The sequence below is a fragment of the Trichosporon asahii genome, assembly GCF_000293215.1.
Source record: "Trichosporon asahii var. asahii CBS 2479 unplaced genomic scaffold scaffold00050, whole genome shotgun sequence".
Lineage (NCBI taxonomy): Eukaryota > Fungi > Basidiomycota > Tremellomycetes > Trichosporonales > Trichosporonaceae > Trichosporon > Trichosporon asahii.
Genome location: NW_014040874.1, coordinates 540773 through 568364, shown reverse-complemented (window position 1 = coordinate 568364; position 27592 = coordinate 540773). Strand labels below are relative to the sequence as shown.

The 27592-nt window shown below is 58.0% G+C and overlaps 9 protein-coding genes across 9 annotated transcripts; 5 read left to right on the top strand and 4 right to left on the bottom strand.

Moving 5' to 3' along the window:
• Positions 1 to 186: 186 nt before the first annotated feature.
• On the bottom strand, positions 187 to 2079 carry A1Q1_01451 (uncharacterized protein; the record flags this gene model as incomplete). Its single annotated transcript, XM_014324490.1, has 1 exon — positions 187 to 2079. The coding sequence occupies one exon, from the start codon at positions 2077 to 2079 to the stop codon at positions 187 to 189; it is 1893 nt and encodes a 630-aa protein (XP_014179965.1).
• Positions 2080 to 2302: 223 nt separating this feature from the next.
• A1Q1_01450 (RNA processing-related protein) lies at positions 2303 to 3945 on the top strand (the record flags this gene model as incomplete). The annotated part of the gene is made up of 2 exons (XM_014324489.1): positions 2303 to 2327; positions 2396 to 3945. The coding sequence occupies 2 exons, from the start codon at positions 2303 to 2305 to the stop codon at positions 3943 to 3945; spliced, it is 1575 nt and encodes a 524-aa protein (XP_014179964.1).
• A 510-nt stretch (positions 3946 to 4455) lies between these two features.
• Positions 4456 to 6021, top strand: A1Q1_01449 (uncharacterized protein; the record flags this gene model as incomplete). The annotated part of the gene is made up of 1 exon (XM_014324488.1): positions 4456 to 6021. The coding sequence occupies one exon, from the start codon at positions 4456 to 4458 to the stop codon at positions 6019 to 6021; it is 1566 nt and encodes a 521-aa protein (XP_014179963.1).
• Positions 6022 to 6608: 587 nt separating this feature from the next.
• On the bottom strand, positions 6609 to 6881 carry A1Q1_01448 (uncharacterized protein; the record flags this gene model as incomplete). Its single annotated transcript, XM_014324487.1, has 1 exon — positions 6609 to 6881. One exon carries the CDS (start codon positions 6879 to 6881, stop codon positions 6609 to 6611), a length of 273 nt encoding a protein of 90 aa, XP_014179962.1.
• A 216-nt stretch (positions 6882 to 7097) lies between these two features.
• A1Q1_01447 (uncharacterized protein) lies at positions 7098 to 9335 on the bottom strand (the record flags this gene model as incomplete). The annotated part of the gene is made up of 1 exon (XM_014324486.1): positions 7098 to 9335. One exon carries the CDS (start codon positions 9333 to 9335, stop codon positions 7098 to 7100), a length of 2238 nt encoding a protein of 745 aa, XP_014179961.1.
• A 4280-nt stretch (positions 9336 to 13615) lies between these two features.
• Positions 13616 to 15796, top strand: A1Q1_01446 (uncharacterized protein; the record flags this gene model as incomplete). Its single annotated transcript, XM_014324485.1, has 4 exons — positions 13616 to 14043; positions 14136 to 14228; positions 14341 to 14899; positions 14948 to 15796. 4 exons carry the CDS (start codon positions 13616 to 13618, stop codon positions 15794 to 15796), a joined length of 1929 nt encoding a protein of 642 aa, XP_014179960.1.
• Positions 15797 to 16103: 307 nt separating this feature from the next.
• On the top strand, positions 16104 to 18082 carry A1Q1_01445 (ubiquitin carboxyl-terminal hydrolase 6; the record flags this gene model as incomplete). The annotated part of the gene is made up of 7 exons (XM_014324484.1): positions 16104 to 16137; positions 16222 to 16326; positions 16374 to 16471; positions 16570 to 16933; positions 16978 to 17649; positions 17838 to 17925; positions 17980 to 18082. The coding sequence occupies 7 exons, from the start codon at positions 16104 to 16106 to the stop codon at positions 18080 to 18082; spliced, it is 1464 nt and encodes a 487-aa protein (XP_014179959.1).
• A 2435-nt stretch (positions 18083 to 20517) lies between these two features.
• On the bottom strand, positions 20518 to 22904 carry A1Q1_01444 (uncharacterized protein; the record flags this gene model as incomplete). The annotated part of the gene is made up of 5 exons (XM_014324483.1): positions 20518 to 20888; positions 20941 to 21010; positions 21069 to 22203; positions 22368 to 22749; positions 22790 to 22904. The coding sequence occupies 5 exons, from the start codon at positions 22902 to 22904 to the stop codon at positions 20518 to 20520; spliced, it is 2073 nt and encodes a 690-aa protein (XP_014179958.1).
• Positions 22905 to 23120: 216 nt separating this feature from the next.
• Positions 23121 to 26023, top strand: A1Q1_01443 (cytoplasm protein; the record flags this gene model as incomplete). Its single annotated transcript, XM_014324482.1, has 5 exons — positions 23121 to 23332; positions 23400 to 23985; positions 24117 to 24433; positions 25013 to 25816; positions 25858 to 26023. 5 exons carry the CDS (start codon positions 23121 to 23123, stop codon positions 26021 to 26023), a joined length of 2085 nt encoding a protein of 694 aa, XP_014179957.1.
• Between the last annotated feature and the right edge of the window lie 1569 nt (positions 26024 to 27592).

The window sequence follows — 27592 nt, the reverse complement described above, 5'->3', positions numbered from 1 at the left end:
ATCCAGCCTTAACCGAGCCCCTCCTTTTGTGCCTGGAGGGATGAACCCTGACTTTTGCGTTTGTGCTGAGTCGCGCACCCGCGACCTTGACGCGCAGCTGAAACGAGTCAGGTCCGAGGCTCATCACTGCCGACTCGAGCTGCAATGCCTAATGCATGGTACAATGGTATGCTATGATAAGAGGTCCTACGACTGCGCCTCCTGCTGCTCCGCCTCCTCCCGCAACCGCTCCGCCTCTGCCTCAGCCTCGCGAATACTCCTGTTCCTCGCCTGTCGCGCTCGGCTCTCGCTCCGCTGGCTGGCCATGGCCTGCGCTCGCTCCAGCAGGCCCTTCAGTGTCCGTGTGTCGCTGGCAATCGTTTTGAGCTCCTCCGGAATGATGCAGACCTCGAGGTTGCGCTTGATACGACGGATTCGAGGGTCCTTAGCCCAGGGAGGGTACTCAAGGAGGGACTCGAGGTCGTCGCAGCCCCGGATTTCCTTCTCCTTGTTGAAAATAACTCCAAGCTCCTCTGTGTTCCAGTCCAGAACCCGTTGGATCAGAAGAGCGGTCTGTCCCGATCCCTTGCCGAGTTCGAGGTCATCCCTCTCGAGAGCTTGTTTGAACCACTCTGGTGACAGGCGGACGGACTTGCGCAGACGGGGTCGTCGGCTGTCAGGACATCCGAGGTAGACGGCGAGCCACCGAGCGCGAGCGTCCTGGGCATCGGCTATAGCAGAACGGAGAACGTGTCGGAAGAGCGCGCGGTCGACGCCGCGCTCGAGGAAGTCGGTCAGCAAGACGGTGATCGTCTCGTGACTGAAGATCGGCTTGCACACCGAGAGGCGAGCAGCCTCCTTAGCGGGAAGAGCCGACACTGCAGCTGGTTTCGTTGAGGGAGGGAAGAACTGGTCCATGGTGCGGAAGCCCTGGTACGAGCTGCTAGCCTCAGAGGCCAGCGAAGCCTCCGCCTCCGTGATAGGCTCCTCTGCCGGAACGTCCGGCGTGACGTAGTAATCGTCATCCTCTTCCTCCTGCTCGTAGATCTCCTCCTGCGTGTAAGCTGCACGGGGCATCTTCGTAAGCAGCTCGTACGTGGCGATCATGCGGTACGGGTCCGTCTTGACAGCAGCAAGCTGGGTCATGACAGCAGTGAGACCCTTCGCAGACAGCTTGGCGAGCCCTGTCCGAGTGGCATCGCCGGCATCGCGGGCTTGAACCGAGACGGCCAGGTTGTCCAAGTCGAGGCCGTAGGCCTGCGCCAGGATGTATCGGAAAAGCCCGTCCAGGCGCTCCAGGCCCTCCTCCTGCTGACCCGACGTCGCCACCAGTTTGGATACGCTCGAGATGGACGTAAGAAGTAAACGAAGGGTGAAGCCGTTGAGGTCCTGATTGTGGCTGGATATTCTCTGGAAGACGTCCCAGAAAGTGTCGTGGGCGATCTGGATGGACTCAAGTCGCGGTTTTCGGAAAGCAGACGACAGGCTGCGAGACCAGTTTGTGATGGCACCAAGCCGAGCCTCCAGTACACGTCGGTTGTCGCGAATTTCCTCCGGCGCCTTGGACAAGATGGCCTCGATCGTCGAAACCCGACCTAAACGACCGAGAGCATTGAGGACAAAGAGCCAGTCGTTCAGGTTGTTCTCGTTGCGGACCATGAGCTCCTCCATGACAGCCTGCAGGGAGTTTTCAATCTTGTGGCCCTGTCGCATCCTTGCGGTATGTTGCTTGATGCGCTGCTTCGGAATATCGCTCTCCCTCGTGGCCATACCCCACGCCTCATCATAACGAGGTGCCATGACTCGGAGGATCGCGCGGAGCTCGTTGGAGGACAGGCGAGAGCGGTCCACCGGAGCAAGGTTGGAATAGATCCTCCATGCTTCGAATCGATCTTGACGAGACTGCGTACCCGCAGGCCGAGAAGCAATGTCGATCAGCCGTTGAAGAGTCGCCTGAGGCACCCCAGTGTGGTCCGGAGAGGGCGTTGAGGACACGGTCGAAGCGGGTTGAGCGGTCGACTCAGCTCCTTGCGTAGCTGTTGACAGTTGCCTCGCCAGCAGCGCTCGCGACGGGCCGGCGACGACGAACCGACGAAGCATCGAGAAGCGTTGGTGGTGGTGAGTCGGTGTAGCAACTGGTTTCTCGGCCAACAGCCGAACTTTTGGGTGACGGATGGACCTTGAGACGGCCGAAACAATGAGGTGGAGTCTCGAGTGATAAGGGATGACCACGCCGTTCCTGGCAATCGCCACTGACTTCACTGTTGATTTCACTGAGCGCGAGCTACAACCAGCATCATCCCGTGCCATAACATCGCCCGCCATGGAAGTCGACCTTGACGATCTCAGTTAGTTCAGCGGAATACATATAAGCTAACAACAGCCGTCGACAACCAATACAAGCTCGGAGGTTCAGATGACGAGCGCGAGCGTGCCCAAAATGCGGCTCTCCATGAGCAACTGGAGCGCAAGAAGCGCATGCGCCGGATGGCGGTCCCGACAGACGATCGCAAGGTGCGGGAGCGTCTGCGTGCATTCGGAGAACCTATTACACTTTTTGGTGAAGGTCCCGGAGACAGACGAGACCGTCTGAAGATCATCCAGGAGAGCTATGAGAGGGAGAAGGGCGCGCCTCTTGAGGTTGACTCAAGCGATAGCTCGGATGACGACGACGACGAATTCTACACGGAGGGATCCGAAGATCTTCTGAAAGCTAGGCGAGCCATCGCCCGCTATTCACTATCACGAGCCCGCCGGAGATTAGCGAAACAGCGCATCGAAGTTAACATGCCCCTCAGCAAGATCGTGAACGTCCGGAAGGAGGTTTACTCCGATCTGCGAACGTTCAACGTCCTCGGCTCGCAATTTGGTGATGACCGACCACTCTCCACCATTCGTTTCTCTCCGAATTCGAAGCTCATCCTGACCACGAGCTGGACCGGAGCGACCAAGATTTGGGATCTTCCCAACCTGAACCAGGTTTCAGTGCACAAGGGTCACGAGGAGAAGATTAGTGGGGGAGATTGGCACCCAGATGCGACCATTGGGCTTTCTCCCGAGGCCGTCAACTTCGCTACCGGAGGAGGAGAGGGAACGGTGAAACTGTGGTCTCTAAACAGCGAAAAACCTCTGGCTTCTCTTGAGGGCCACTTGGCGCGTGTTGGTCGTGTGGCCTTCCACCCTTCGGGAGCCTTCGTGGGATCAGCCGGCTTTGACGGAACATGGAGGCTCTGGGACGTCGCGACGCAGAAGGAGCTTCTCATCCAAGAGGGACACAGCAAGGAGGTGATCGCTCTTGCCTTCCAGGATGACGGTGCTCTCGTGTCGTCGGCTGGTTTCGATGGCATTGGCCGTGTCTGGGACCTGCGGACGGGCAGAACGGCCATGGTTCTCGACGGTCACGCAAAGGAGATTCTCTCTATGGACTTTGCGCCGAACGGCTTCCAACTCGCGACGGGATCAGGCGACAACACGATTCGTATCTGGGATCTGCGCGCCCTCAAAACGCAAGACACTATCCCGGCCCACAATAGCAGTGTTGCTGACCTGCGCTTCTACCGTGCGGCGAACGAGAACCCCTTCATCCCCCTCGATGCCCCTATCGACACGACATCCTTGCCCGATGCTAGTGTCAAGACGAACGGAGCCTCGGCCGATGATGTCAGCGGCGATAAACCCGAGCAGGACGACAGCAAGATGGATGTGGACAACGCAGCGAACGGCTCGTCAGCGGCAACATCAGCTTCGTCGACTGAGCTGTCCAGGTCTGGGCTGTTTTTGGTATCCGCTGGCTTCGATGGACACGTCCGAGCGTGGAGCGCGGATGAATGGCGTCTCGTCCGAGACTTGGCCACGGACGCTGGCAAGGTCATGTCGGCGGATGTTAGCCGGGACGGCAAGTTCATCGCGAGCGCCAGCTACAGCCGATCATTCCATCTCTTTGGAGGAGAGCATTCGCTGGAGTAGGTTGCTGCACAAGCCAGACCATCGAGGTACTGCAGGAGACTGGACATCACTTTAAATCACCACTGCAGGGGTCAGGGTTCAAGGTGTAAGCCGCAGGGCGCAGGCAGATGTTGGACACTGTCCTCGACACCCGCGGCATCGAGCACGTCACAGCGCACGCAGCCGCTGCATGGTGCACACGCATTTTGCCTTGATGTATTGTATCACTAGATTCGATAGATTCTCTTAGTGCGCACGGTGTGTTTCGCCGATCGATCAAAGGACTGATTGACTGGACTGACACTCGCTCCTGACACCTGACGCCCACAGTCCACTCACTCGATTTTGTCACCAGCCATCTTGCCACTCGCTTGTCATTGCACCGTCTCTGTTGCGCTTCATATGCTCGAACGCCCTCCGACCCGTCGAGGCTTCCATCGCACCATGGTACGCGAAAGCATCTCGCGGAGTTCTCTCGATCTCGACACGGACCGGTTTCGCCGCTGCGCGACACCTCCACCCGACGTCATCATGAAGGACGAGGAAGACGAAAACAACGCCGTCACAGCACTCCGGAAGTACATGTACCGGCCTCCAGCCTCGACGCCGTCGCCCACTCCGTCCGACTCTGAGGAAGACCTCGCGACCTCCCCCGTGCCCCGCCTGCTCCCCTCCTTGGTGGACGATAGTGGTGATGAGCCGATGGACGTCGACGAAGCACCGACACCCGCCGCTTCTGAACCAACTTTCGAATTATGGAATGTGTCTGACCGCAAGGCGGCGGCAATGCCTCCACCTCCCGTCCCGCGAGCCAAGTCATTGCCCGAGCCCGCACCAACGTTGACAACTGCCAGCAGTGACAAGGTCCCTCTGGCTCGCGCGCCCAATGCTCCTAGTCCACCCTCCCCAAAGCGGCGCCTCACGCTCCCCGCCTCGCCCCCGCGCCATGGGCTGCGGCGCCCGCTGGGGCCTAGAACCTTATCAGTGAACACGATCGAGGTGAACGCCGATCCGAACACCGCGGCCAAGGATGCAGACAAACCGAGGAAGACGAAGACTGTGAAGCCCAAGCCGCATCGGTTGCGTTCGCGGTCATTCTCAACACCGACAGCGAAAGAGGCCCCACCAGGGACGTCATTCAGCAAGCGCTTCAGTCTGAATCTACGCTTCGAGGGACGGCGGACGCAGACGCTACTGCACCTCGTGGGCCAGTACCTCGCGCGCACCGAACAGTTCGCGCAGCTTGCCACGCTCATGCTCATGTCCCGGACGACGGTCCCGCAGCTACGACCGCTGCTGCATCGCACCGTGCACCTGACACGCACGAACCTGGGCCCGTTTCTGCGTACCTTCGTCGAGGTCAAGATGGTTGACTCTCGGGAACGCGATCCGCGTAAGCGGTTCAAGAAGAAGTCGCCCCGCCGGGTGACAGGCATCAAGTGCATCATCCTGCACAGCGTTCCAGAGTATGCGCCGTGGCCGGCCGCTTTGCTCGAGGACGTGCTGACTGGTGCGCAGCGCCTTGTCATTCGCTGCCCCCTCCCCGGCCCGCTCATGCAACGCACCATCGCGCTCCTGGCCAGTCCAGAGCAGGTGTGCCTCGACGCACGCGCCGTCGACGGCCCGTCTGCGCTTAGCTTTGCGCTCTCCGTCCTCCCCCTCTGGAACGAGCTTAAGGAACTCACGATCCACAACGCAGGCGCGCTCCAGGGCTCGCGCCTCCTGACCGCGCTCAGCAACCGCAACATCACCACCCCGGGCGAGTACAGGTCCCAACTGGCCAACATGTTCGAGCAGAGGCGGGTCGTGTACACGCTAGACTTTGGCGAGGACGAGCTCGAGCCCGATGGCAAGTCGGGTCTGGTGGTGGACCACTGGGACAGGCTCTTCGGCGCCCTCAACCTCGTCGACGCCTTCAGCGTCAACGTCGTCGTTCCCCACATCGGCCGCCGCACGCTCCCTGGCCCCAATGGATCAAACCCAGTCAAGCACGCGATGCGTGCCAAGCGCCGCGGATGGGTCTTCGGCCGCATCGAGGACACAAAGGTGCGCTGCGCGTGCGGGCAGAACGTCGCGAAGCGCGTGGAGCTGCCCTAGCGCACGGGTTATCGTGCCCCCTCGCCCGCTCTGTGCATCACATCCCCTTCAACCACTTATAATTTTCGGACAGTGCACCGATCCCGATCCGACCTCAAGCAAGTCACCTATCATGGTTCTCCACGAATTCACTCACGTCTGCGTCCAAGCCATCTCCCCACTCATGAACCCCACGCAAAGTCAATTGTTGTAACATGTACCTACAGCCGGCACACGTAGACGCCACGCCGCCCATAATTTCGCTCGAGACCGAGTCAGCACCAATGGTCATGTGTACATGCACATAAAGATGTAATTAATATACAAGTCTGGGTGATGGTGCTGTGTTGCCTGTGATTTGCTGCGATTGCTGCCGTCTGTCTGTCTGCTGTCTACGATCTGCCATCGGGTGGCAGGGGAGAGTGCAAGTCGTGAAAGGGGAGTGTTCGATGGAAGAAGAGGGAAGAAAGGGGGAAAAAAGTTGATAAGATGGGGAGATGATGATAAGGAGGAGGAGGAGGAGGGAGAAGAGTGTCGCCGCAGTCGTATGGGCGCGGTGCAGCTGAAGAAGTCGAGATGGAAGCGTCGCCCTCGAGCCCGCTCGCCTCTCACTTCTTCGACTTCTTCTGCCTGCCGAGGCCGCCAAACTCCTCGCGCGCCACGAGCCACATGGCCGTAACGCTCACGACGTCCTTGAGGTTTTCCTCCGTGAGGCACACCTCCTCTCCGACGCGCTGTGCGAGTTCGTGCCCGTTCTGTCCCCTCTGGGCACTTGCGCTAGCCAGCGTGCCCACATTCGCGAGCGAGACGGAGCGCAGGCCCTGCGGGATCTTGAGCACGCCAATGACCTTGGGGTGGTGCTGCCGGGCCTGGAGGCTCATCGAGGGCAGCCCTAAGCACAGAGGGCGCAGAATTACAGAAGCCCATCAGGGGCAGCATGAGATCGGAGGTCATCACGCTCGTCTAGCCCACTCCTGCACGCCTGCCTCCACTATGCACACTTTGCCGTCTGCAAGCCTCGCGCGCCTCATGCCTGCTCTTCCGACCTGCACACGCCTGATGTCACCACGTCAAAGGCACGGCCGTCTGCTCTTCTCTTAATTGTTTGGCGTGCCCACATTCGCGAGCGAGACGGAGCGCAGGCCCTGCGGGATCTTGAGCACGCCAATGACCTTGGGGTGGTGCGGGGCCGGCGTCAGCGTGGCGAGCAGCTGCCGCTGTCCCGTGTGCTTGACATAGACACTGCACGTCCATGGCGTCTCGCTGTCCTCCGGGTCCGAGTCGTACTCGTCATCGTCGTCTTCGACGTGCACGAGCGGCGTGCTCGGACGGCTGTCGCGCGTGAGCCGCGGGCCCAGCTCGCTCTCGGCATCGGAGGCGCTGGCACTGTTCGTGCCGCTCGGGCGGCGCGGGGTTGTGTCCGGCGGCGGAAGCGTTGACGAACGCCTACTAAGCGTTGGTTTCAGCGGGGACGAGACAGAGCCCTCCTTCGCGTCCACGAGCGAGGTGCGCGAGCCGTGTCGCGAGCCGGCGGGTGAGGGGAGGCCGAGCGTCGTCGTGCGTCGTGGGCGGCGGAGACGGGAGGGGTCGAGCGCGTCGGCGGCCGGATGGCGCCGGAGGGCCGCCGCGCCCGAAGCGTCGATGGGCGAGACACGCATCTTGACCCATTCGAAGACGACCTCGTCCTCGCCGTCGGCGGGAAGGGCACCCGCGACCAGCTCGAGACCGGCGGCAGCTGCAGCGACGAGGTGCGCAGCCCATCCTTCCGTGTTCTTCTTGGCCCACTTGCGCACCGTCCACGAGTATCCGATCGGGCGGCGGGAGCGCGAGAGGGCAATCGTGTCCTGGCCGGGAAGAATCTCGTCCTTGGTCAGACCGACGATGGCGCCAGACTCGTCGAGCGAGATCTCCGACGTCGTGCGACTCAGAACCGAGGGAGCGAGCGAGAAGGTCGCACTGCTCGATTGCCCGACGGGCACCGCCTCGGTCGTAACGGCTGTGAGTGATGGAGATCCGGGCATCGTGGGCGACTTGACTGCAGGCGCATCGACCGCGAGGAAAGTCGCAGACGCAGACGTGATTTTCGTCAAGCGATCGGCGATCAGAGGCTCAGCAGAGTTGCGCTTTCGGAAAATCTTGCCGAAGAACTTCTTCGCGCCGTCCTCGCGTGCGGGCGCCTCGCGCGCGCTGCTCTTCGTCTCGGTGCTCGCACGCTGCGAGTCGACGTCCACGCGGCTGCTGGCCGGCGTCAAGTTGGACATGTTGGACATCATGGAGGCAGGGCGGTTCGGGCGGTGCTGCAGGTTGAACGAGGGACGTGGTGATGAGCCGGGAGGACCGGTGCCGAGCGGCGAGAACCAGACCTCCGTCGGCTCCAGTATTCCGACACCGGTGATGTCCAGGTACTTCTTCATGTACTTGGCGACCTTGCTGTCGGTTCCAGCGTCCGTGACGAGTGTCGGCTGCATGACGTTGTGCACTGCCAGATTGTACAGCGGAATGATTCGCTTGCCGCTGCTACTGGGACCGCTGCCCGTCGAGCTTGACCCCGTACTCTTGGTCGAGCTCATTGATCCTGACCGCTTCAGGCCACCACCGCTCGCCGACTTTTGAGCGAGGGGGGTCTCGGCGTCAGACTCGGGAGAGGCTGACGGGGAGCTCTCCTCCAGCGAACCCCGAGCAGGCGTGGACGCCGCTGATGATGTTTCTCCCGTGGCGGCAACGGCCGCAGCAGTCGCGGACGTCGAGACACTTGAGCCGGAAGGGATGCGAGTGGAGTCTGCATTGGAGCCTTTCCTAGGGCGTCCCGGAGGGTTGCGAGCTGGAACGACGAGCTGCACTTGTAGGTTCAGCGGGTTCTTGCCTGACGTAGGAGGAGGCTTGACGAGCACGAAGGTCTCCACACGTCGTCGCCGACGGTCGGCCCCCGCCACCCCCGATACGCCCGTCATACCGGAAGTTTTGGATGACACGCTGAGCCCACGTCTCCTTCCGGTGTCAGAGCGCTGCAATGTCCGAGGTCCGCCAGTGTCAGACTCTCCGCCAGCGTCAGTGGCGATAGTGACGGCCGAACCTCTCGGGTCGGCGATCTGCAAACGTTTCTGCGTCGGCGAACCGGGCGTCGGCGTCGAGGGGTCCGGAGGCGCAAGGCGATTGGGATCGCGGCCTGGAGTGTCGGGGTCCTCTTCCGCACCTGCTTTCGGTGTGCCGTTGGGTGTGTTGTTTGGCCGGAGGATTGAGCTCAACGGCCTTGCGTCATCGGTGAACAGGTTGATCGGATTTGGGATACTGGGCAGAGCCGAGAGCCCCGGGATATTGCTGAGAATGTTGGGCATATTGAAAAAGAAGTCGGGAGGAGGTAGCAGCGAGACGGGGGCGTTGGTCGCTGATGGACGGCGAGTGGGACGATGCTTCGTTCAACGTCGAGACGGAAGCCGTCGGCTAGCAGCTACACCCAGCGTGGTCTGGAACAGCATGCGACCGTGCTCCACGAATGCACGTATGATATGTCTTGTCAGGTCGGGTTGAGGGCTCGTGTCTCAGATAAGGAGAGCAGCGTGATCTGTGATGAAGTTGACGGCACGGCGAACGGCAGGCAGCCAGGAGCTGGGATGACGGGTGGGGACCGACGTCGCTACCGCGTAGTCACCTCAACGCCGGACGGAGGGTAAATTCCAGGCGCGCAGGGCTCGGGGAGCAGCGAATGCGACGGACTGCTGAGACAGTGGCCGGAATGCTGAACACGAGGAAGGCGGACGCAGTCAAACGTCGGTACGTCTGGCAGCCGGTCGCGGTCGGGCGAGCTGCGTTCGGTGGTGGTCTTAAAGGGGAGCTGAAACCGTGTGCCAAGAGTCGCTCAGACCTTTGATAACGGGGTGGACTTCGACTTTGGCTGTTGTTTATAGAAGAGTGTCGACGATGCAGCGGGACGCTGTCTCTTGTTGCTCCGCACCACCTTGCACTGACGCGTCGTGAGTGCGGCTAGCTAATTTAAGCACGGTAAGGCGGTGTCGAACTAAATAATACAGAGTCAGCTTTTCGTTCCCGACGCAGTGGCTATGGCTGGGCTGGGCGTGGGCGGTTGTGGGATGATGCACAACACATGCCGCAGGTCGTGCCAGGGCGCCGGCCCTGGATGTGGGAGTGCTTACAAGAAACGGCCACACGAACCGGGCGAGGCTGCAAGTGGTGGTGATGGAAGTGTGTGCGCAATGGTTATCGAGGAGAGCAAAGAAGAAAAGAAGGAGGAGGTGGGACGAGCTATGTTGTCGAGCGGGAAGGAGGTGGTGCTGATGAGCAGAGAGATCTGTAGCATGAGGCGGCGGGCAGCGGGTCAATGGTCAGGAGGACGCAGGTACGCAGGACGAGAGAGGATGACCCGTACGACCCGTACGACGCAGGATGGCCGGCGGGTCTGACGATGCGACGATGATGGGAGAGCCGGGTGTACGGTGACGGCTGAGACCGTCCTCGGCGGGCGGGGGCGGGGCCAGAGGGTAGACCCAGAGCGCCCTCAGGGCTCAGGACCCAGGGCAGGTGCCGGGCCTGGAGGCTCATCGAGGGCAGCCCTAAGCACAGAGGGCGCAGAATTACAGAAGCCCATCAGGGGCAGCATGAGATCGGAGGTCATCACGCTCGTCTAGCCCACTCCTGCACGCCTGCCTCCACTATGCACACTTTGCCGTCTGCAAGCCTCGCGCGCCTCATGCCTGCTCTTCCGACCTGCACACGCCTGATGTCACCACGTCAAAGGCACGGCCGTCTGCTCTTCTCTTAATTGTTTGTTTTCGTCCGACACAACCATTCTCGGCCACAGCGATATCCGTTCCACACCCCCCTACGGATCCAACTTACCACTAGACTTCCATGTAGCGCGTGCTGATGCATGTGGGACCATGCACAGTGAGTCGTCTGGGCAAACCTCGCTTCTCAGCCCGGCATCTGGCTCATGGCTCCCTCGTCGTTCAACCTTAGACTGTTCGTGCCATTCAGGGACGGGTCTTCTTTCTTTTCGCGACTTAGACACGACCCAAACGGTCCCATATCATATGGCATGTCGTGGGACGACTCGTGGCTGTTGGCCGCTGGCCGCTGGGCACTCGTTATTCCAGCCCTCGGTCTTCCCGAGTGCACCCCGCACGACTGACTCTGTGCGCATGCTTTGAATAACTTTTGATTGCCAGTTCTCACAGCGGCTGTTGTGAGATAGCCTTGCACACGGACCGAGCACCCGCGGTGCCAGCTGACATGCTGCCTAGGGTCCAGCATAATTGGGGAACGGGGCGGGGAGATCGTTGATCCGTTGAGGCTTGCATGAACGGCCAAGTATTTTGTCATCACGGATCCGGATGTCGGTGTCGGTTCGATTCGCGACAATCGACCTTCTGAGCCTATGAGGCTGGCGCGTCGCGCGTCAGGCGCGTCAGGAGCGGTCCGTCCCTCCGCCATCCTTGGAGGCCAGCAATGCCCGGTGGCCTCGGATTGATAACGGTGCTGACCAACGCCCTAGCGGAGCCGGCCGCAGAGCCTGGACCGCAATGCCGAAGCTGAGGCCGAGGGGAGTGTCCGTTCCGCTGCCCTGGCCCCCTCGTCCGCAGATTAAGCCACTTCCGCCAGCAGTGGCAGGCCAGATGAATACACTGGACTAGAATAGGAGAACATGGTGGTCGCTTAGTCGAAACGGAAAGTGGATCAGGGATACTAGTCGAGAATAAGTTCATCGATCATTGCTCGTCTGAGACTAACCCATTACGTCGTATTAACATGCATCAAGACTGTCAGATAAGGACGTTGTTGAATTACCTTCATTTCGTTCCGATGTGACGACCGCTCGAGTTCACTTCAGGTCCCAGGGTCCGCCGCCGCCCCAGCCTTGGCGTCTGCAGGATGCGTCCTGAACTGAGGGCGGCCAACGCCCCTCCGCCAACGATGCCCACAGTTCGCGGGAATCCCGACATGCGACAGGTCAGTTCGCATCGGCAAGACCTTCGGCAGAGGGCGCAGGGCACCGCTCGCCCGCAACGGCAAGCCCGGCGCCCGCTGCCCTGTCCGCGCGCCGCGCCCCGTGACAGCATCGCGAACCCCGGCGGCCTCGAGAAAACCTCAGATTCGGATTCGGTATTCCAGCGAGCCAGCAACGAGCCAGCAGGCGTAACAGCATGCAGATATGCAGAGGCCGTTTCAGCTTGCATTCCCCGTCCCATTAGTAACAGCTGGATCCACTCCCCGTAGTGCATTACTCATTGCCCGCCCCATTGGCCGGAGGTTTAGGCTCGCCAGCGTCCAGATCCCAGAATGGGTGCACTTTGCTTCGGAAAGCAGGCGTTTGCGCAAGTCTGTTCGGATTATCGTGAAGGGGTAATACTCGAAACCCGGTGATTATCTAACAGCCATTGAAAATAGAAGAGTTCAAAGACCGATGCTCGAAAGCCCTATTTGACCTACATCCTCGATAACGTATCGTCTTCGGTCTTTGGAAACGCAAGTGTGCTGCACTGCTGTTGGGAAGCTTGGGTCGGTACGCAGAGATCCCGACGCTAGTGCTACACCGAGTGCAACGAACCGTCCGACGCCTCCTGATCTGCTGCCACGCAGGGTGCTGGGCCGCGCCGTGACTGACTTTCATGTCACGGTGCCCACCAACGGGCACACATCAGGTGCAGAAGGTGCGCACGGCGTTCCCTCTACTCTGTGCGCGACGCGAGTGGCGGCGCCTTCTATTTGCCATTGAGCCCATCCGAACGACCTGACTTTCTGGTCAGTTGGAACTGCTGAATCGGGCCAAAACGCAGCGAGTGTCACTATGACAAGATGTCGTACGCCAGTTCGTCGCGCCCACTCCCCGCTCATGGAAGACTGATCCCATGCACACCTGACGATCGACGTTCAGCTCTATGACGCATTGCTGCTATGTTGTTGTCGGGTGGGCATGCCCAGACGTCATGACGGGAGATATCGCCGCAACGGCCTCTTCTCGATGTGACGAGGTGGTGAACACCATCGAGCTTGAGTGGACATCCGTGGGAGAACTAGACGGCCAAGTCCTAGGGTGGAGTGCAAGGGGCGGCAGAATCAAGGTTAAATGTCCTCGCTCTCTCCATCGTCCCAGACCCAGGACAGGGTTTCTGCGCGTGACGTACGAGGGTTAACTTCGATTAAACCGGTGGTCGTGTGCGTCTGGTGCTTGACAGGCCGTGAGCAACGACAGTTGTGTGACTTTGGTTACTTGTCTATTCATGAAGTTACACTGCTGATATGCTGATCATGACCATCTGTGTGCCACAGTGACATCGTTACATCAGTCACTGACGTTCTCCCTTCGCTTGGCTGTGTGGTGCGCTGGCGAAGAGGGCTACACATTATGCATTGCAGGCAACAACAAATCCGTATGAGTTACAGCGACGCCACTGCCGGGTGGCACGTGACACCACGTGACACTGTGCGGAGCAACCAACCACAATGTCCAACCGCTACGACCGGGTGCCTGCCGTTGTCCGAAGATGCGCAGGCCAGGTCTCACTAGTCGTTTCGGTTGAACAACCAGGTTACGCCTACGCCATAATACCGGACCTTCTCTTTTCTCCATCGACACACGCACCAAGCAGATGGAGTAACAATGCCTCGAGATAGCGGCGAGGCTTCCGCCTTACTCCCCTCATCGCGGCATCGCCATCCCTCCCACGACTACGAGTCAGGGGCATCGACACCCCGCCCCGGCAGCCCGACCGATGTTGCCACCAACCTCGCCGCAGCAGCCGAGCAGGCGGCTCCCGTGACGCCGTCGCGAAGCCAGAATGCTCGCTTCGGCACCTGGCCCCGCCGCGACGTCCCCTCCGGAGGACCGATCCCAGATCGCACGCCCGGGAACAGCTCGCCGAGTCGATCATTCCTTGCCCCGCCTCAGGGAAAGCGGCCCCGGAGGCTGAGCTCGGCGAGCGTGCTGAGGAGTAGAGCGCTGGACCTCGAAGCCGCCCACGGCGACATGACGAAGGGCCGCTTTTGGGCGCTCCTCGCGGTCTGCACGCTGTCTATCGGCTCGCATTAGTGAGTGCGCACACACCGATCGGCCAACATTTCCCAGCAACTCCACCCCATCTTATCGCATCGCTATTTTTGGACTTTGGCTGACATCACAGCACCCAATATTCGCTCGGACCGCTCAAGTCGCGACTCCACCGCGAGCTCGGCAGCACGAACAGCCAGTTCTCGCTCATGATCTCTGCACTGAAGTGAGTCTTGTCCGGAATGGCACGCTTGTCTTACGTGACTGCTTATCTTCCTGATCTATCCCCAATTGTTTCACTGGCTTGTCACGCGAAGGTTGTTTACTGACGCTCTCAGTCTGAACGCGACCTGGACGCCACTCGTCGGTGGCATTCTCGTGGCACGATTCGGTACCCGGCTGTCGTCGGTGGTGTGCACGACCTTCGTCCTCATCGGGCAGATCATCCTCTACCTGGGAACGTTAAAGCATCAGATCTGGGCCATGACTCTGGGTCTCTGGGTGTTCGGACTCGGCATGACGCCTCTCATGGTCGTTCAGGAGACTTTGCTGGCGAGGCTGTCACCGGGCGGTCACCTGGGTCTGTCTCTTGCGCTCGGTCTCGTCAGTGGCAAGTCGTCGAGCTTTATCGCAGCTCTGACGTCGCTGCCGCTCGCCAGCTGGGGAGGCGACGGAGCGCCGTTCGCAGTCGGTCTGATTCTCTGCACGCTGTCTTGGTTCTTCAACATCTTACGATTGATGTTCCACTGGGGTGAGAACCCGAACATGCCAGAGCGAGCAGCGAGAATCGTGAAATGGGACGGTCTCAGCCGTCTCGGAGACGTATTCTGGGCCTTTATTCTCTTCAACGTTACGTGTGGCATGATTTGGCAGCCCTTCCTCCACCTGAGTGCCAATGTGAGTTGCCTGCGTTACCTTCCACGACTAACTGGCCAGATCATCAAGATTCGCTACCACCTGACAGACGGCAAGGCTGCCCTCAACGCGTCGATCTTGCTGGCTGGCGCTATCGTGCTGTACCCAGTCATCGGCTGGGTCACGGACCACTTCAGTCCCGAGACGCCTCGCACGACGTTCAAGCTGCTTCTCATCTCTTGCGTCTTGACATTAGTGTGCTACTTCGCCCTCTCGCTGCCCGTTTCGTGGGTCTCGTCTCCAACGCCTGCTCTGATCTCTTGGGCGTTTGGACACGGTGCATCTCCGCTCTTGCTGGTCATTCTCGTTCCTCGAATCCTGCCGTCTTCCTTGGTGCCTCTCGGACTCGGTATCCACAAGGCTGTCGAGGTTGCTGCTTCCACAGCAACTCAGACCACAGCAGGTCTCTGGCTGGACTACGAGCAGGAGAGCCGCGGCAAGAAGTGGGCTGTGCACAGTCTACTCGTCATTTTCGCCGCTTTGAACGTGCTGCAGATCGGTCAGCTTCTCGGTCTCTGGAAGTTTGAGGCTATCCGAAGAGGCCAGATCAACCGCAAGCGGGCAAGGATGTTCGAGGCCAGGAGGTATGAACGGCTCCCTCTGTCTCCCAGCGAGGAGGAGCCGGAGGACTCCAGCGAAGAGTACGACAGCGACGACACGACAACCATCCAAGACGTCTTCCTCGAGGACGAACCCCTCACACTCGCTCGCCGTACGAACTCTCCTGACCCGTTGCCCATCACAATTGATGACCCACAGAGCGGACTGGCAAGGACGGACGCCGAAAGGCATCGAGGAAAGGTGGCTTTCAGCACCAGCTTGGGATTCATCGCCTTTGTCTGGATCGAGTTCATCATCACCGCCTGGCGAAAGTTGTAAACAAACCCACGACAATCACCCACACACGACCGAACCCGCTCGCAAACCATCCCCTGTTACTTGAGACGCATTTTTCCAATGATACCTCGTCTCAAGCATATACCTTTCTCGACAATTACTGCATAGCACCTAGCATCTGTAATGTATGCATGAAACGTTGTTTTATCGCCGTCAACGCTACCTGATTATGTGATCCAGACTGCTTGCCGCCCATAACGGAAGCAGATATCGTCATGCAACGACGCGTCATAGAAGCAAAGATTCGGCGTACCTAAGCTCGGAATGACACTGTCCTTCCCTTCACCACATGCCTCCTACTCGCACCCCCGACACGATGAACGGTGAGTACGAAACGGTCGGCACTGGGCGGTTGACGCGCATTGTCTGGACTGCTTCGGCTGTGCGCAAATGGTGCTAACGTACAGTGACAATCAAGCACGGCGGCAAAACATACCCCGTTGATGTGGACGTGACGGCCCCGGTGCCGGCGTTCAAGGACTCGATCTACAAGGTGACCGGCGTGCCAGCTGGTGAGTTAAGCGAATAGCGCCGGTGACTAACAGCAGATCGCATGAAGGTCATGCTGAAGGGTATCCTCAAGGTGCGACAACGTGCGGCGGCGGCGAGCTGACAAACAAGGACGATGCCGATCTCTCGAAAATGGGACTGAAGCCTGTGAGTTATACCCGTACATTGCAGCGCTGACAACAGGGACAAGTCATTACTGTGAGCTAGCCAGTCGCTAATCGCTCGAGTAGCTCCTCTGACGCCAGGTTATCGGTAATGCTGGACCCCTGCCGGAAGCTCCCAAGGAGCAGATTGTTTTCGTGGAGGATATGGACGACTCGGAACTTGCCATGGCGACCCGCAGCCCGCCTGGTCTTATCAACCTCGGCAACACGTGTTATCTTAACTCGACCCTCCAGGCCCTCAGGACCATCCCTCAGCTCCAGACGACGCTCGAGAGCGCTACTCCTCCCGCCGGCCCCGAGGGACGGCTGACGACCTCGATGAAGAACCTCTTCAACGGCATGAACAGCACGACCGACGCTGTCCCTCCTGCCGGTCTTATCACCGCTCTCCGAACCCTCGCGCCGCAGTTCGCTGAGCAGGACCACGGACATTACGCCCAGCAAGGTGAGTTTAACGTAGTGTGTGTGCCCATTACTGACATGTCTCAGATGCGGACGAGGCGTGGACTGCGCTTATCTCTGCTCTGCGCGCTTGTCTCCCTGGCTCCACACCCAACGGCTCGTTCATCGATGAGTGGATGGCGATCCAGCTCACGAAGAAGATGTCGTGCCCCGAGGCCCCGGAGGAGCCCGCGTCGTTCTCGACCGAGAAGGTGCTCAAGCTGGAATGCAACATCACGATCAATACCAACTTCCTTATGTCGGGAATCCGCGACAGTCTGGATCAGCAGGTGGAGAAGAACAGCCCGACGCTGAACCGAACTGTGCCGTACAATGTTGAGTCGCGTATGTCCCGTTTACCGCAGTACCTGGCCATCCACATGGTGCGGTTCTACTGGCGCCGCGACATCCAGAAGAAGGCCAAGATTATGCGCAAGGTCAAGTACCCTCTGCAGCTTGACGTGACGGACATTATGACAGAGGAGCTGCGCGAGAAGGTGCTCCCGATCAACACGGCAGTGAAGAACATCCTGAAGGTGCGGGACGATCGCGCCAAGATTGCCAAGCGCGGTCTCGGCAAGAAGAAGGCTGCGGACGAGGACGAGAAGACCGAGGACCAGATTCGCGCTGAGGAGCACGCCGAGGTCGAGAAGCTCGTGAAGGAGAGCGGCGTCGAGGCTGACGTCGGCTCAAATCCGACCGCTATGTACGAGCTTTGCGGTGAGTTTACGCCCAGCTTAGAGGAACTGACATCCAGCGCTTGTTACGCACAAGGGCGCCTCGGCCGACTCGGGTCACTACATCGGCTGGACGCGGAAGGACGACGGCGAGCCGGCCGCCTCGGGCGAGGAGGACTGGTACAAGTTTGATGGTGAGCTAAGCGCTTGACGGTGACAGCTGACAACCAGACGACAAGGTTTCGATTGTGCCTGCCTCCAAGATCCAGTCCATGGACGGCGGTGGCGAGGACTCGGTTGCTTACATCCTCCTCTACCGGTGAGTTCACTCGTTTGCTTCTTGAACTGAACCCCAGTGCCGTGAACATCTAAGCCGAGCGATGGCCGAGGACACAGCTGTTGGGCAAAATGTGGAATTCAGTGACACGAGCATGCAGATTCGAGAGCGGAGAAGGTTAGAGCAGAGTCGACAGTAAACAATAGAATGCATCATTGCTGTGCACCATCGCAACGTCGCATGACTTGCTGCGGGGGCATCGTGGAATCTGCATACCACACAGCTTCACTTCTGGTCGAGCATTGGGACGCCGACGGCAATGGCATGGATGGAACGACGAGGGCAGGGAAGAAGCACGGAAAGCGGAGGCGGAGTGTAGATCCGGTTTCAGCCCCGCACTAGTGTGCTCTTTGTCACTCATTGTTTGAGCTGTCTCGCCTTGTTTCAGTACTTGTCGCAGGTGACAACGAAGGAGTCAAGGGCGAGGGCCAGAGCGCACGCCCAGGTGAGCCATGCGCTCTTCTGTGCGGGGCTGGTGGAGATGGTCGGGTCCGGTTCGGTCGCTTGGGCCGCTCTGCAAGTTCAGCCAAATGATCATGTAACTCTCCGCGGTTCTCCTCGAGGCATGGAAGTTGATGCGAGATGTGAAGCAGGCCACCTGGCCACCTAAAGTTCAGCCTCGTCTTAGCCTACGGAAGCGGCCTGACTTGTGCCAGATCGCTGTGGAAGGCGGCGGCGACGCCATGCTGCGAGGAAGAGCCTTCGTCGTGCGAGACATGCGTCACTGCTGGTGGCTGAGACTGCCTCCTTGGCCGACGGCATGGATCTGGGCTTGTCGTTGGAGGGAACGGAGTGATCCTATTGTCCATCTCTGCGGCTGTCAGCTTGCCCGACGATGTCGGGCTACTGACATCGACCTTTGTGGCAGGTGCCACTTCGGGCAGCACGGGAGGAGTGCAGTTGCACAGATGCACTGTCCGCAGCGCATAGACCAACTTCTTACTGGTGTCAGCGGACTTGTTTCCAGAATAGCACGAGGACAGGCCGTCGTGCCTCGGGTGTCCGGGCTGGGGTCTGTGCAATGGGCACCTGGTCTTCGGAGGGTGTGGCGCCGGGTGTCACCAATGCCATCGCATCGTAATTCTGTTCGGCAATCCCCGCGAACAACATCCTTTTGCAAGTTACAGTAGTCCCAGTCTTTGATCTCTGCAGACGCTAGATTGAACACAATGCAAGCAGGCCGTGTCCGAAACCAGCACGGCGATCAGAGCACATGCACAATAAACTCTCACATGTACCCCCACAGCCCCGGCACGACGGTCCGCCGCGGTCCGCACATCGGGCAACGACGAGGGTCTGCATGATCTCCATTCCCCGTCGAAAGAATAGAGAGGATCTCGCTCGCAAGCGATCCCCGACTTTGCCGGCGGCACGTCCCTGCTCCGATGTCTCACCCGCATCTGGGGCCGTTGGCGACCACGGTGAGCGACCATTGTTTGTGGCGGTCTCCGCTTCCGGCCGGTAGCATTCCACTTTCCGTCTCCATCCCCACTCTCTCCACGGACAAAGAACCCAGAGTGATGCCAAGTCGGCCTCCGAAATGGCGGGTGATGGCCAGTGATCGGCACAATGAACACTGCACACTCGCTGACTCAGCGTTCTTGATGGACAATGGGCACCTACTCGTCTCGTCGCACGGCCGGCCTGCGATAGGCAGCACACGGCGTATGTAGCGGTAAGGGAGACGACAGACCTCAGACGCGATGCCTGGAGCTGAAACGTGGTCTCTAGATGGCAAGCCCGCGATGAATGAGCAAGTCTGGCCGCTGAGTAGCCCGGGAAAAGATATATAAGACGGGGGTCTGGCGCTCTCTTTTCGACATCAACAACAACAACTCCTCTTTTCTCTCCACTCCTCTCTCCAACCACCAACCAAACCAACAGCAACAATGGCCTACACCAACGAGCCCGTCAACCAGGAGGAGCCCGGAACTGGATCTGGTGGCTACCAGCACGGTTGCATCATCGTTTAAGCAGGTAAGCTATCGGACCTATATCAGTCTGACGAGTCCACAGCGCTTAGTCCAGCATCATGATGTCTATGCATATATATAGTGATTGATTTGGCAGGCCATTTCTTGGATTTGGCAGACCATCTGTTGCATTCCCAATGACACGACTGGGGTTAGTAGGTACAGTAAGTCGTTTCTCGTCAGCATCGGGCAGGACTGCGAGGAGAATGGTGGCGCGGACCTCACAAGGCGTAGACAAATTAAGTGCCCGCAATCTCTACGATAGGAATTTCCGCTCGCCGTTGTCGCCGCAGATCGTCGTTTCATGTCCAATGAGACGGTCAACTCAATGGAGCACGATGCCGAAGGATATTGCGACAGGTGCAATTGGGGAATAGTACACACAAAAAGGCGCAGTCGACACGCATTGAGCACACGTCATGGCACCATCACTGCTGACCCCTTACCACGCCCTAATAGAATGACTCAAGCGGCACGAACAAGGTGTAGCTTCAGAGCGGAAGTCTTTCAGACATGCATCTGGATGACGAGCGGCCCAGAGGTCCTTTTCCATAGATGCAAAAGCCCGACTACTTCCGCCTTTTCGGTGGCCTCGCGTTCTTCAGCTGACGCTGCTGTTAGTGGGGGTGTTTGACAAGGGACGAACCTTCTCTTTGATTCGCCGCTCCTTTACAATAGAGTGAGCAGTGGCAAGGCCGCCAGACTGCGCCTCGCTTCCAAGGGCGTGGTCCGCGCGGCTACGTCGACTCTTCTTCCAATCGGCAAACTTTCCGCTCTTGAAGGTTGCGGGTAGCAAAGCTCCACTCTCACTCCGGATCATCTTCTTGTTGTCGCCACCCGGCGCATCCTTGACAAATCTCTTCCTCTTCCGATCCCACTTGAGTTGGCTTGCCTTCTGGGCGCGCGCCGCATCGCCCTCATCGGCGTTCAAGTCAAGGGTCGCCGACCGCGCTTGCTCCGCGAATGTGGTTCCTTCCTTCAGGGAATAGCTGGCTGTTATTATTGGTCACGGAGGTTGACTCACCCTCTCTCTCTGTTCGTTTCCACCCGCTCCTGAGGTAGATAGAAATTAGGATCGCGATAGCTCTTGGAAGCTGTCGGCTTCACCTGTGATGTAAGCACGGCACCAGTGTTCTGCGTCAGCTGGCTTACCGGCTTTTCGTTGTCAACATCGGAGTCATCCAGATCCATCGCGTTGTCGTCAGGCGCGCTCGCACGTTGGCTCCTTCTACGAGCTATGGTGTCGCGGCGCTGCTTCATCAGCTGGGCTGCTGCCTGCTTCCCGCGAGCGCCGATTTCGAAGATAGTCTCGTGCGGTTGATAAGCCTCAATCGAAGCGAGCAGTTTGTCGCGCCCCGCAGCTTGCAAGTCTGAAGGAGCCTCATTCGAGCTAAACACTGGGTGCACAAGCGAAGGACCACCTGAGGCAGAAATTTCCTTCACGTACTTGTAGGCGTCTTTATTAGCCTTAGCTCGTGATCTCTCAAACATGGTTTGGCCTCTTCTCATGACCCCGCGAAGGGAGGGGAGTTGCGACTCTTCGATATCCAACGTCTGCTGGACGTATTCAAGCATGGTCTCAAGTGAGTCGCGAGGAAGGTTGCCATACGATTCCTTGTCCTTGAGAAAATCGCGCTCCAAGAAGATCTCCAAGTCACGCATGTACGGCAAATCATCTCGCGTCACGAGTGTCCAGGCATGACCATGTTGTCCAGCTCGCGCAGTACGTCCCACTCTGTGGACGAAAACTCTCACACCGGTAGGGAGGTCATAGTTGATGACGTGCGGAATCGAGGGAATGTCGATACCTCGAGCTGCAACGTCCGTTACCACCAAGAGGTCCGTCTCCGCAGCACGGAAGCGCTTCAACTGCTGTTGACGAGCAACTTGATCGAGTGAGCCGTATATATACGACACGCGGTACCCAGCAGCTTGTAGCAGCACAGACAGGTACTCCACGTGATGTTTGGTCGAGGCGAAAATGATCGCCTTTGCTCGATCGGCGTCGATCGATGCCGCTCTGGATGGAATCTTCAAAACGTCTCTCAAGAGCAAGAGAAGACCGGCGTCTTTCTCATCAGGCTTAACATGGAAAAACCCGAGATCTAAGTCTGGGTTGATTCGCATGTCTGAGTCCAGGCGAACGAACTCCGGGTTGTTCAGCCCAGCCTTGGCAAATTCGGCCAGAGAAGACGGAAGGGTTGCAGAGAAGAGTAGACTGTGCCTGTTAACAGGCAGTCGGTGGAGGATTTCGTGTAACTGCTGCTCGAAACCCATTTCAAACAATCTGCAATCAGCGTTGTGAAGACGTGAACACCCACCGATCAGCCTCATCATAGATCACGACCTCCACACTACGCAGGTCAAGATCCATCTCCACAGCGAGATGAAGAAAGCGTCCTGGAGTTGCAATAACGCTGATGTCAGAACAGTACAGGCGCCTAAACCCACATGTCTGGCCGGCTGACAATCGATTCGAATTGAGCATCGAGAGATTCGCCACCCATCACCAAGCTCCAACGCAGAGGCTGGGCGTCAGATACTCCAGTTGCCAAGTTTCTAGACAAATCCTTTCCGGCTTTCAGAATCTGAACAGCTAGTTCTCTGCTCGGACACATAATGAGTGCTCTGATGCCAGCACCCTCGCGGCGAAATCCGAGACGGTGCAGAAGGGGGATGAGGTAGGCTAAGGTTTTGCCGGACCCAGTACGCGCCATGCCAAGAACATCTCTCGGCGGGTTTGAGATAGTTAAAGGGATAGAAGCACGTTGGACCGGAGTCGGAGTCTTGAAGCCCCTCAACTGTAGTGCACGAACGAGAGACGGCGCCACGCCTGGGAACCGGTCAGCAAGACCATGTTCAAGCCAACTCACCAAGAGCTTGCCATGATGACTGCGACGACTTCGACTTCGCTTTAGCCTTTGATGGCGTCGTAGAGGACGCTTCGCCCTTCGCTATCCAGTCGGCATGGAAAGTCTCAGCAGACATGCTACACTGCTGCTACTCGACAGAGTGTATGTTGATGTGCGCACGAAGATTCCAAATTTCGTTTAACAAAGGTAAGGTGAGTGCGGTATCACGTGATGCTGTCATGACGTCCTGAAAACTTCGTCGCAGTCTGTAGTACCCGTCCACGAACTCCTTGGTCTATGGAACCATTATCAATCACAACTCTCATAACACTAGACCAACAGCCACGCCACCATGTTCACCTGCATCTCCTGTCGGATTGCCTTCGACTCTGCAGAGGAGCAGCGCTCCCACTTTGGCACCGACTGGCATCGCTACAACATGAAGCGTCGAGTGGCAAATCTCCCTCCCGTATCGGCGGCAGCCTTCAATGAGAAGGTGATCGAGCGTCGAGAGCAGAATGCTGTTCGTCCGGACCCGAGAGACATGGCCTGTTCTGCTTGCAGGTGATTGCTAAGATTATTCCGGAGAGCTAACAGCCAGCAAATCCTTCTCGACGGAGAACTCTTACAGGTCGCACATTCAGTCTAAGAAGCACCGGGAAAGAGAGGCAGCCGTCGCACGAGGCGCGAATGCTCCCACTACCAAGGGCCCCGGTTCAGTGGCCCTACAAGACCAGGACGCAGCCATGAAGAGCGAAGATGGCATGGACCAACCCTCCGATGACGATGACGACGACGACGAGGAAGGCATCGAGAGCGCTATCGCAGCATCGCGTCGGCGCCTTCCGGCAGGCGTTTGTCTGTTTTGCAACCACCGGTCGAGCAGTCTCGAGAGCAATCTTGTCCACATGTCCAAGCAGCACAGCTTCTTCATTCCTGACCAAGATCTTCTGATAGATCTTCCCGGGCTGATCGGATACTTGGGCGAGAAGGTCGCTGGCGGAAATCTCTGTCTTTACTGCCCTAATGGCGGCAAGGAATTCGGCAGCACTGAAGCAGTCCGGAAGCACATGATCGACAAGTCACACTGCAAGATTGCATATGATACAGATGAAGACCGCGCCGAGCTCGCGGACTTTTACGCTTTTGAGGGTCCGATGGATGACGAAGAGGCGTCAGAGTGGGAGGACGTCGAGGACGATGAGACTTGGATTGAAGTGAGTTGCCGGAGTCGCTATGACTGACCTGCCTGCAGGGATTGCCGACGCTTTCAAGTGACGGACTCTCGCTTGTTCTCCCATCCGGGAGAGTTCTCGGCCATCGAGCTCTAAAGGTTTACTATGACCAGCGAACTCGTCCATCCCACGGAACCGATGATCCAGTGAAGTCGAAGGTGGCTATGATTAGACAACGCCTCGCGGACCCAAGCTCAGCGCTTGTTCCAGTGGCTGGAGGCCATGGCGCGTTCGGACGAGGCTTGGAAGTTGTGAAAGCACGCAATGCTGGCGAAGCTGCCTGGGCGAAAAAGCAGGGGCGATCGTTTAGGGACCAGCGAGCTCGGGAAGCATTCAAGACTAAGGTCGGCTTCCGCAACAATAACCAAAAGCGTAAGCTCCGCCCTTGTGAGATCAGTACTGACGCCCATAGACTTCCGCGACCCATTGCGTGAGTTCTGCCCACTGATTCACACTAACTCGCAGTGCAATAGACCTCTGTCATCATGTCAAACCGACGCAACTCCTTCCGAGGTAACTTTCTCCTTCGGGTCAAGGTCACTCAGGATCGCCATGCATTATCTGCTCTTATTGTTATTCACTTTCCTCACCCACCATGCACGTGGCCACTGATTTGTCACGTCTGAGAGGGAACCTCTTTTGTTCTCCGGTCGGGACCATAGCGTCTCATTCTTTTCACGCCTGTATAAAGCACCTCCTTGTCAAAAGGGTAGACCGCTGCAGCTCCCTATTCACATTCGGCCACATAGATCGCATCGACATTATGCGACACCCCGACTATCCCATCTGGAGCCTCATTTGCCTCGTTCTAGTGCTCCTGCCATCGCCATGGCACTGGCGTGCGCGGAATATATCGACAATTGGGCTCATATTCTGGCTGGCTGTATACAACTGCATCGTCTTCATCAACACGTTGGTATGGGCAGACAACTACGCAGATGTTGCCCCTGTCTGGAGCGAGATCAGTCAGTACAAAACATACACCACTTGCTGATACCGCAGGTTGCAGACTCATCGCGGTCGTCCCTTACGCGGTCCCTCTTTGTTCTTTATCGCAAATGCGTCGGCTTGCCAGCGTTGCCTCACCTAAGCGGCCCCTCTTCTCCCCTAAGGCTCGACGCCGTCGATTGATCGAAGAGGGGATCATGTGTTTCTTTCTGCCTCTCCTTATGTTGCCTTTGCTATACATCGTTCAGGGTCATCGGTACGATATTCTGGAAGGGCTTGGCCCCCTGATGGCGGACATGAACACCTGGCCATCCAGCGTCCTTCGGTACCTGACTACTGTCCTTATCGCTTTGGGGTCGTTTGTCTATGCAGGTGAGCACCCAGAGAATCACCTCAGTCCATGTCCGGCCTACAGGTTCGGGAGCGCTGACAGGCAAGGGCTGGCGGTGTATTGGTTTTTCAAGTCGAGGTCTCAATTTCGCTCAATCCTCTCGGGCTCGGGGTTGACCACAGGTCGCTACTTCAGATTGGCAGCTTTAGCCATGAGCGACAGTGTCATAAGTCTTTTTTTAACCCTATTCAACTTTCTTGTTAGAATCGTGGTCTATCACACTGGGTGGACTCCGTACGTCAGCTGGGCGTGGGTCCACGATAACTTCGATCTCATCTCGCAATATCCTGAAGAAGCTCGACCGAAGGATAACTTCGCCATACTTCAGATCGCCGTTCCCTTTTACACAGTCTGCATTTACGCCATCGTATTCTTCGCTTTCTTCGGATTCGGTGAAGAGGCGATAGCTGAGTATCTCAAACTCTGGGCATCTTTGCGCAACTGGGGCGACCCATCGGGTGCCACGAGAATTGAGTGAGCGTCCGCGATGATAACAGTCACTGATTTCCTCACAGGTCCTTCAGAAAACCCTCCCTCAACCTCGGATCAACCGTCATGACACTCTCAGGTTCGCAGGTTCCAGACATTGAACGGAGTGGGCCGATGTCGACAACACGCCTTGCCCCCGCAGACTCCTCTCCGCAGCATATCGCGATGCGCATTGAGCAATCCGTCGCTTGACACCTCACCATGCCTTTCAGTGCTATTGCTATCACATAGTCTATAATGCAGAATACGGTCATCCTTTCCCTGGAGCATTTACGGCACGAGCGGCTCCTCTTCATACACAATGGGCCACTTTCCTTCCACTACATCCCTCATGGTCGTAGCGTTTCTCACGGCCCGACGAGATGCGAGCATCAGGGAAGCAGGGCCACAAGCTGGCGTCAGAGAACAAGCAGCATGAAAACTCACTAGACATCAGAAGCGGTCCCCGTGTCAACTCCCGGTTTCGATGGATCACCTCCGAGAGATCAGCTCGGCCACGATGGAGGCGAACGGTAATTCGACAGTCTTGACGTGGGAATCTGCTCTCCATTGGGAAGTGCGAGCGCAGTCTGGGTGGACTGGTTATTTCCACATACTCCTCAGCGACGGTCTCCGGTATAGATATGAGTCCTGTCTCTTCTGATCCCCCGGTGATGTGGACGTCAATGACAACCACGGGGTTCATGTCGGACCCATAAGCCATTGTAATGTCCTTCGCAACGCCTTCCAGCAGAGAAGTGATCCATTTGAGGTTGCTCGCGCTTCGAGTATGCCAGACTAAGTGAACCCGTCGAATTTCGCGTGAAAACTGAGATTGGCCGTATAGAGCGCCGAGCAAGACCGACATTGAGTACGCTATCCCTGTTCCTCCTGTGGTCAGAGTACGCCCTTGCAAAGTTACCCAACAGCCACCAAGATTGCAGCTCCGTAGTGGTCGAGGTTAACACTACGACCATAAGGGCCTTCGAGGCCTACGTGGACTCGAGCGATATCTTCACTGTGCAGCGCTTCGCGCAATAGCCTGGTGGCGTCGGAATGCACGCGCATTAGAAAGACAGCCTGAGTGCTTCCTTGCGTCGGGATGGTGGCGAAGGTGAAAGGGTGGGCCTCAATGGGGAATCTTGTGATACGCGGCATCCATAGATACCTGATATACATGAGCGTTTTGGCTTGGACTACTCACGCATATTGCCCGGCATTCCATGCTGAACCGTAGTTAGGTACGGTCACCCTTAGCATGTCGGGATCAACGAGCTCTACGATGGCGTCGCATCCCCCAGCCATGCGGTCGAGACGGTACAAACGGACAAGCCTGTCGACGATCCATACAGCAGCTGCCGGCTGCTAGTTAGCCCGTGTCACTCTTTATCGGTCCTACCCATATCCAGTAAGCCAGCTTTCGCCAATGTAAGACAGCTGCAACAAGGAACATGCTTCTCATCAGCAAAGTATCTCCTGTCCACCTACAAGGTGAATAGCATGTGAGCTGCCAAGAAGAGCTCCCAAGCCACTCTACGCAAGCGCCTCAGGCTGGTAACCCAAAGCAAGGTGTAGCTCATTAAAGCTACAGCCCCCTGGCGTCAGCTCTGTAGACGGTCAGGCGACTACCCATTGAATGTAGGCATCGAACAGCTGGCCACGGTTCCACATGACAGGTGTCCAAGCAATCGCATGTATCCAGGCGCATAGAATACACGCTCTTGACGCCGCTCGATGGAGGTAGTTCAGGCGACGATGTGATATCCCTGTGAGAAGCGTGAT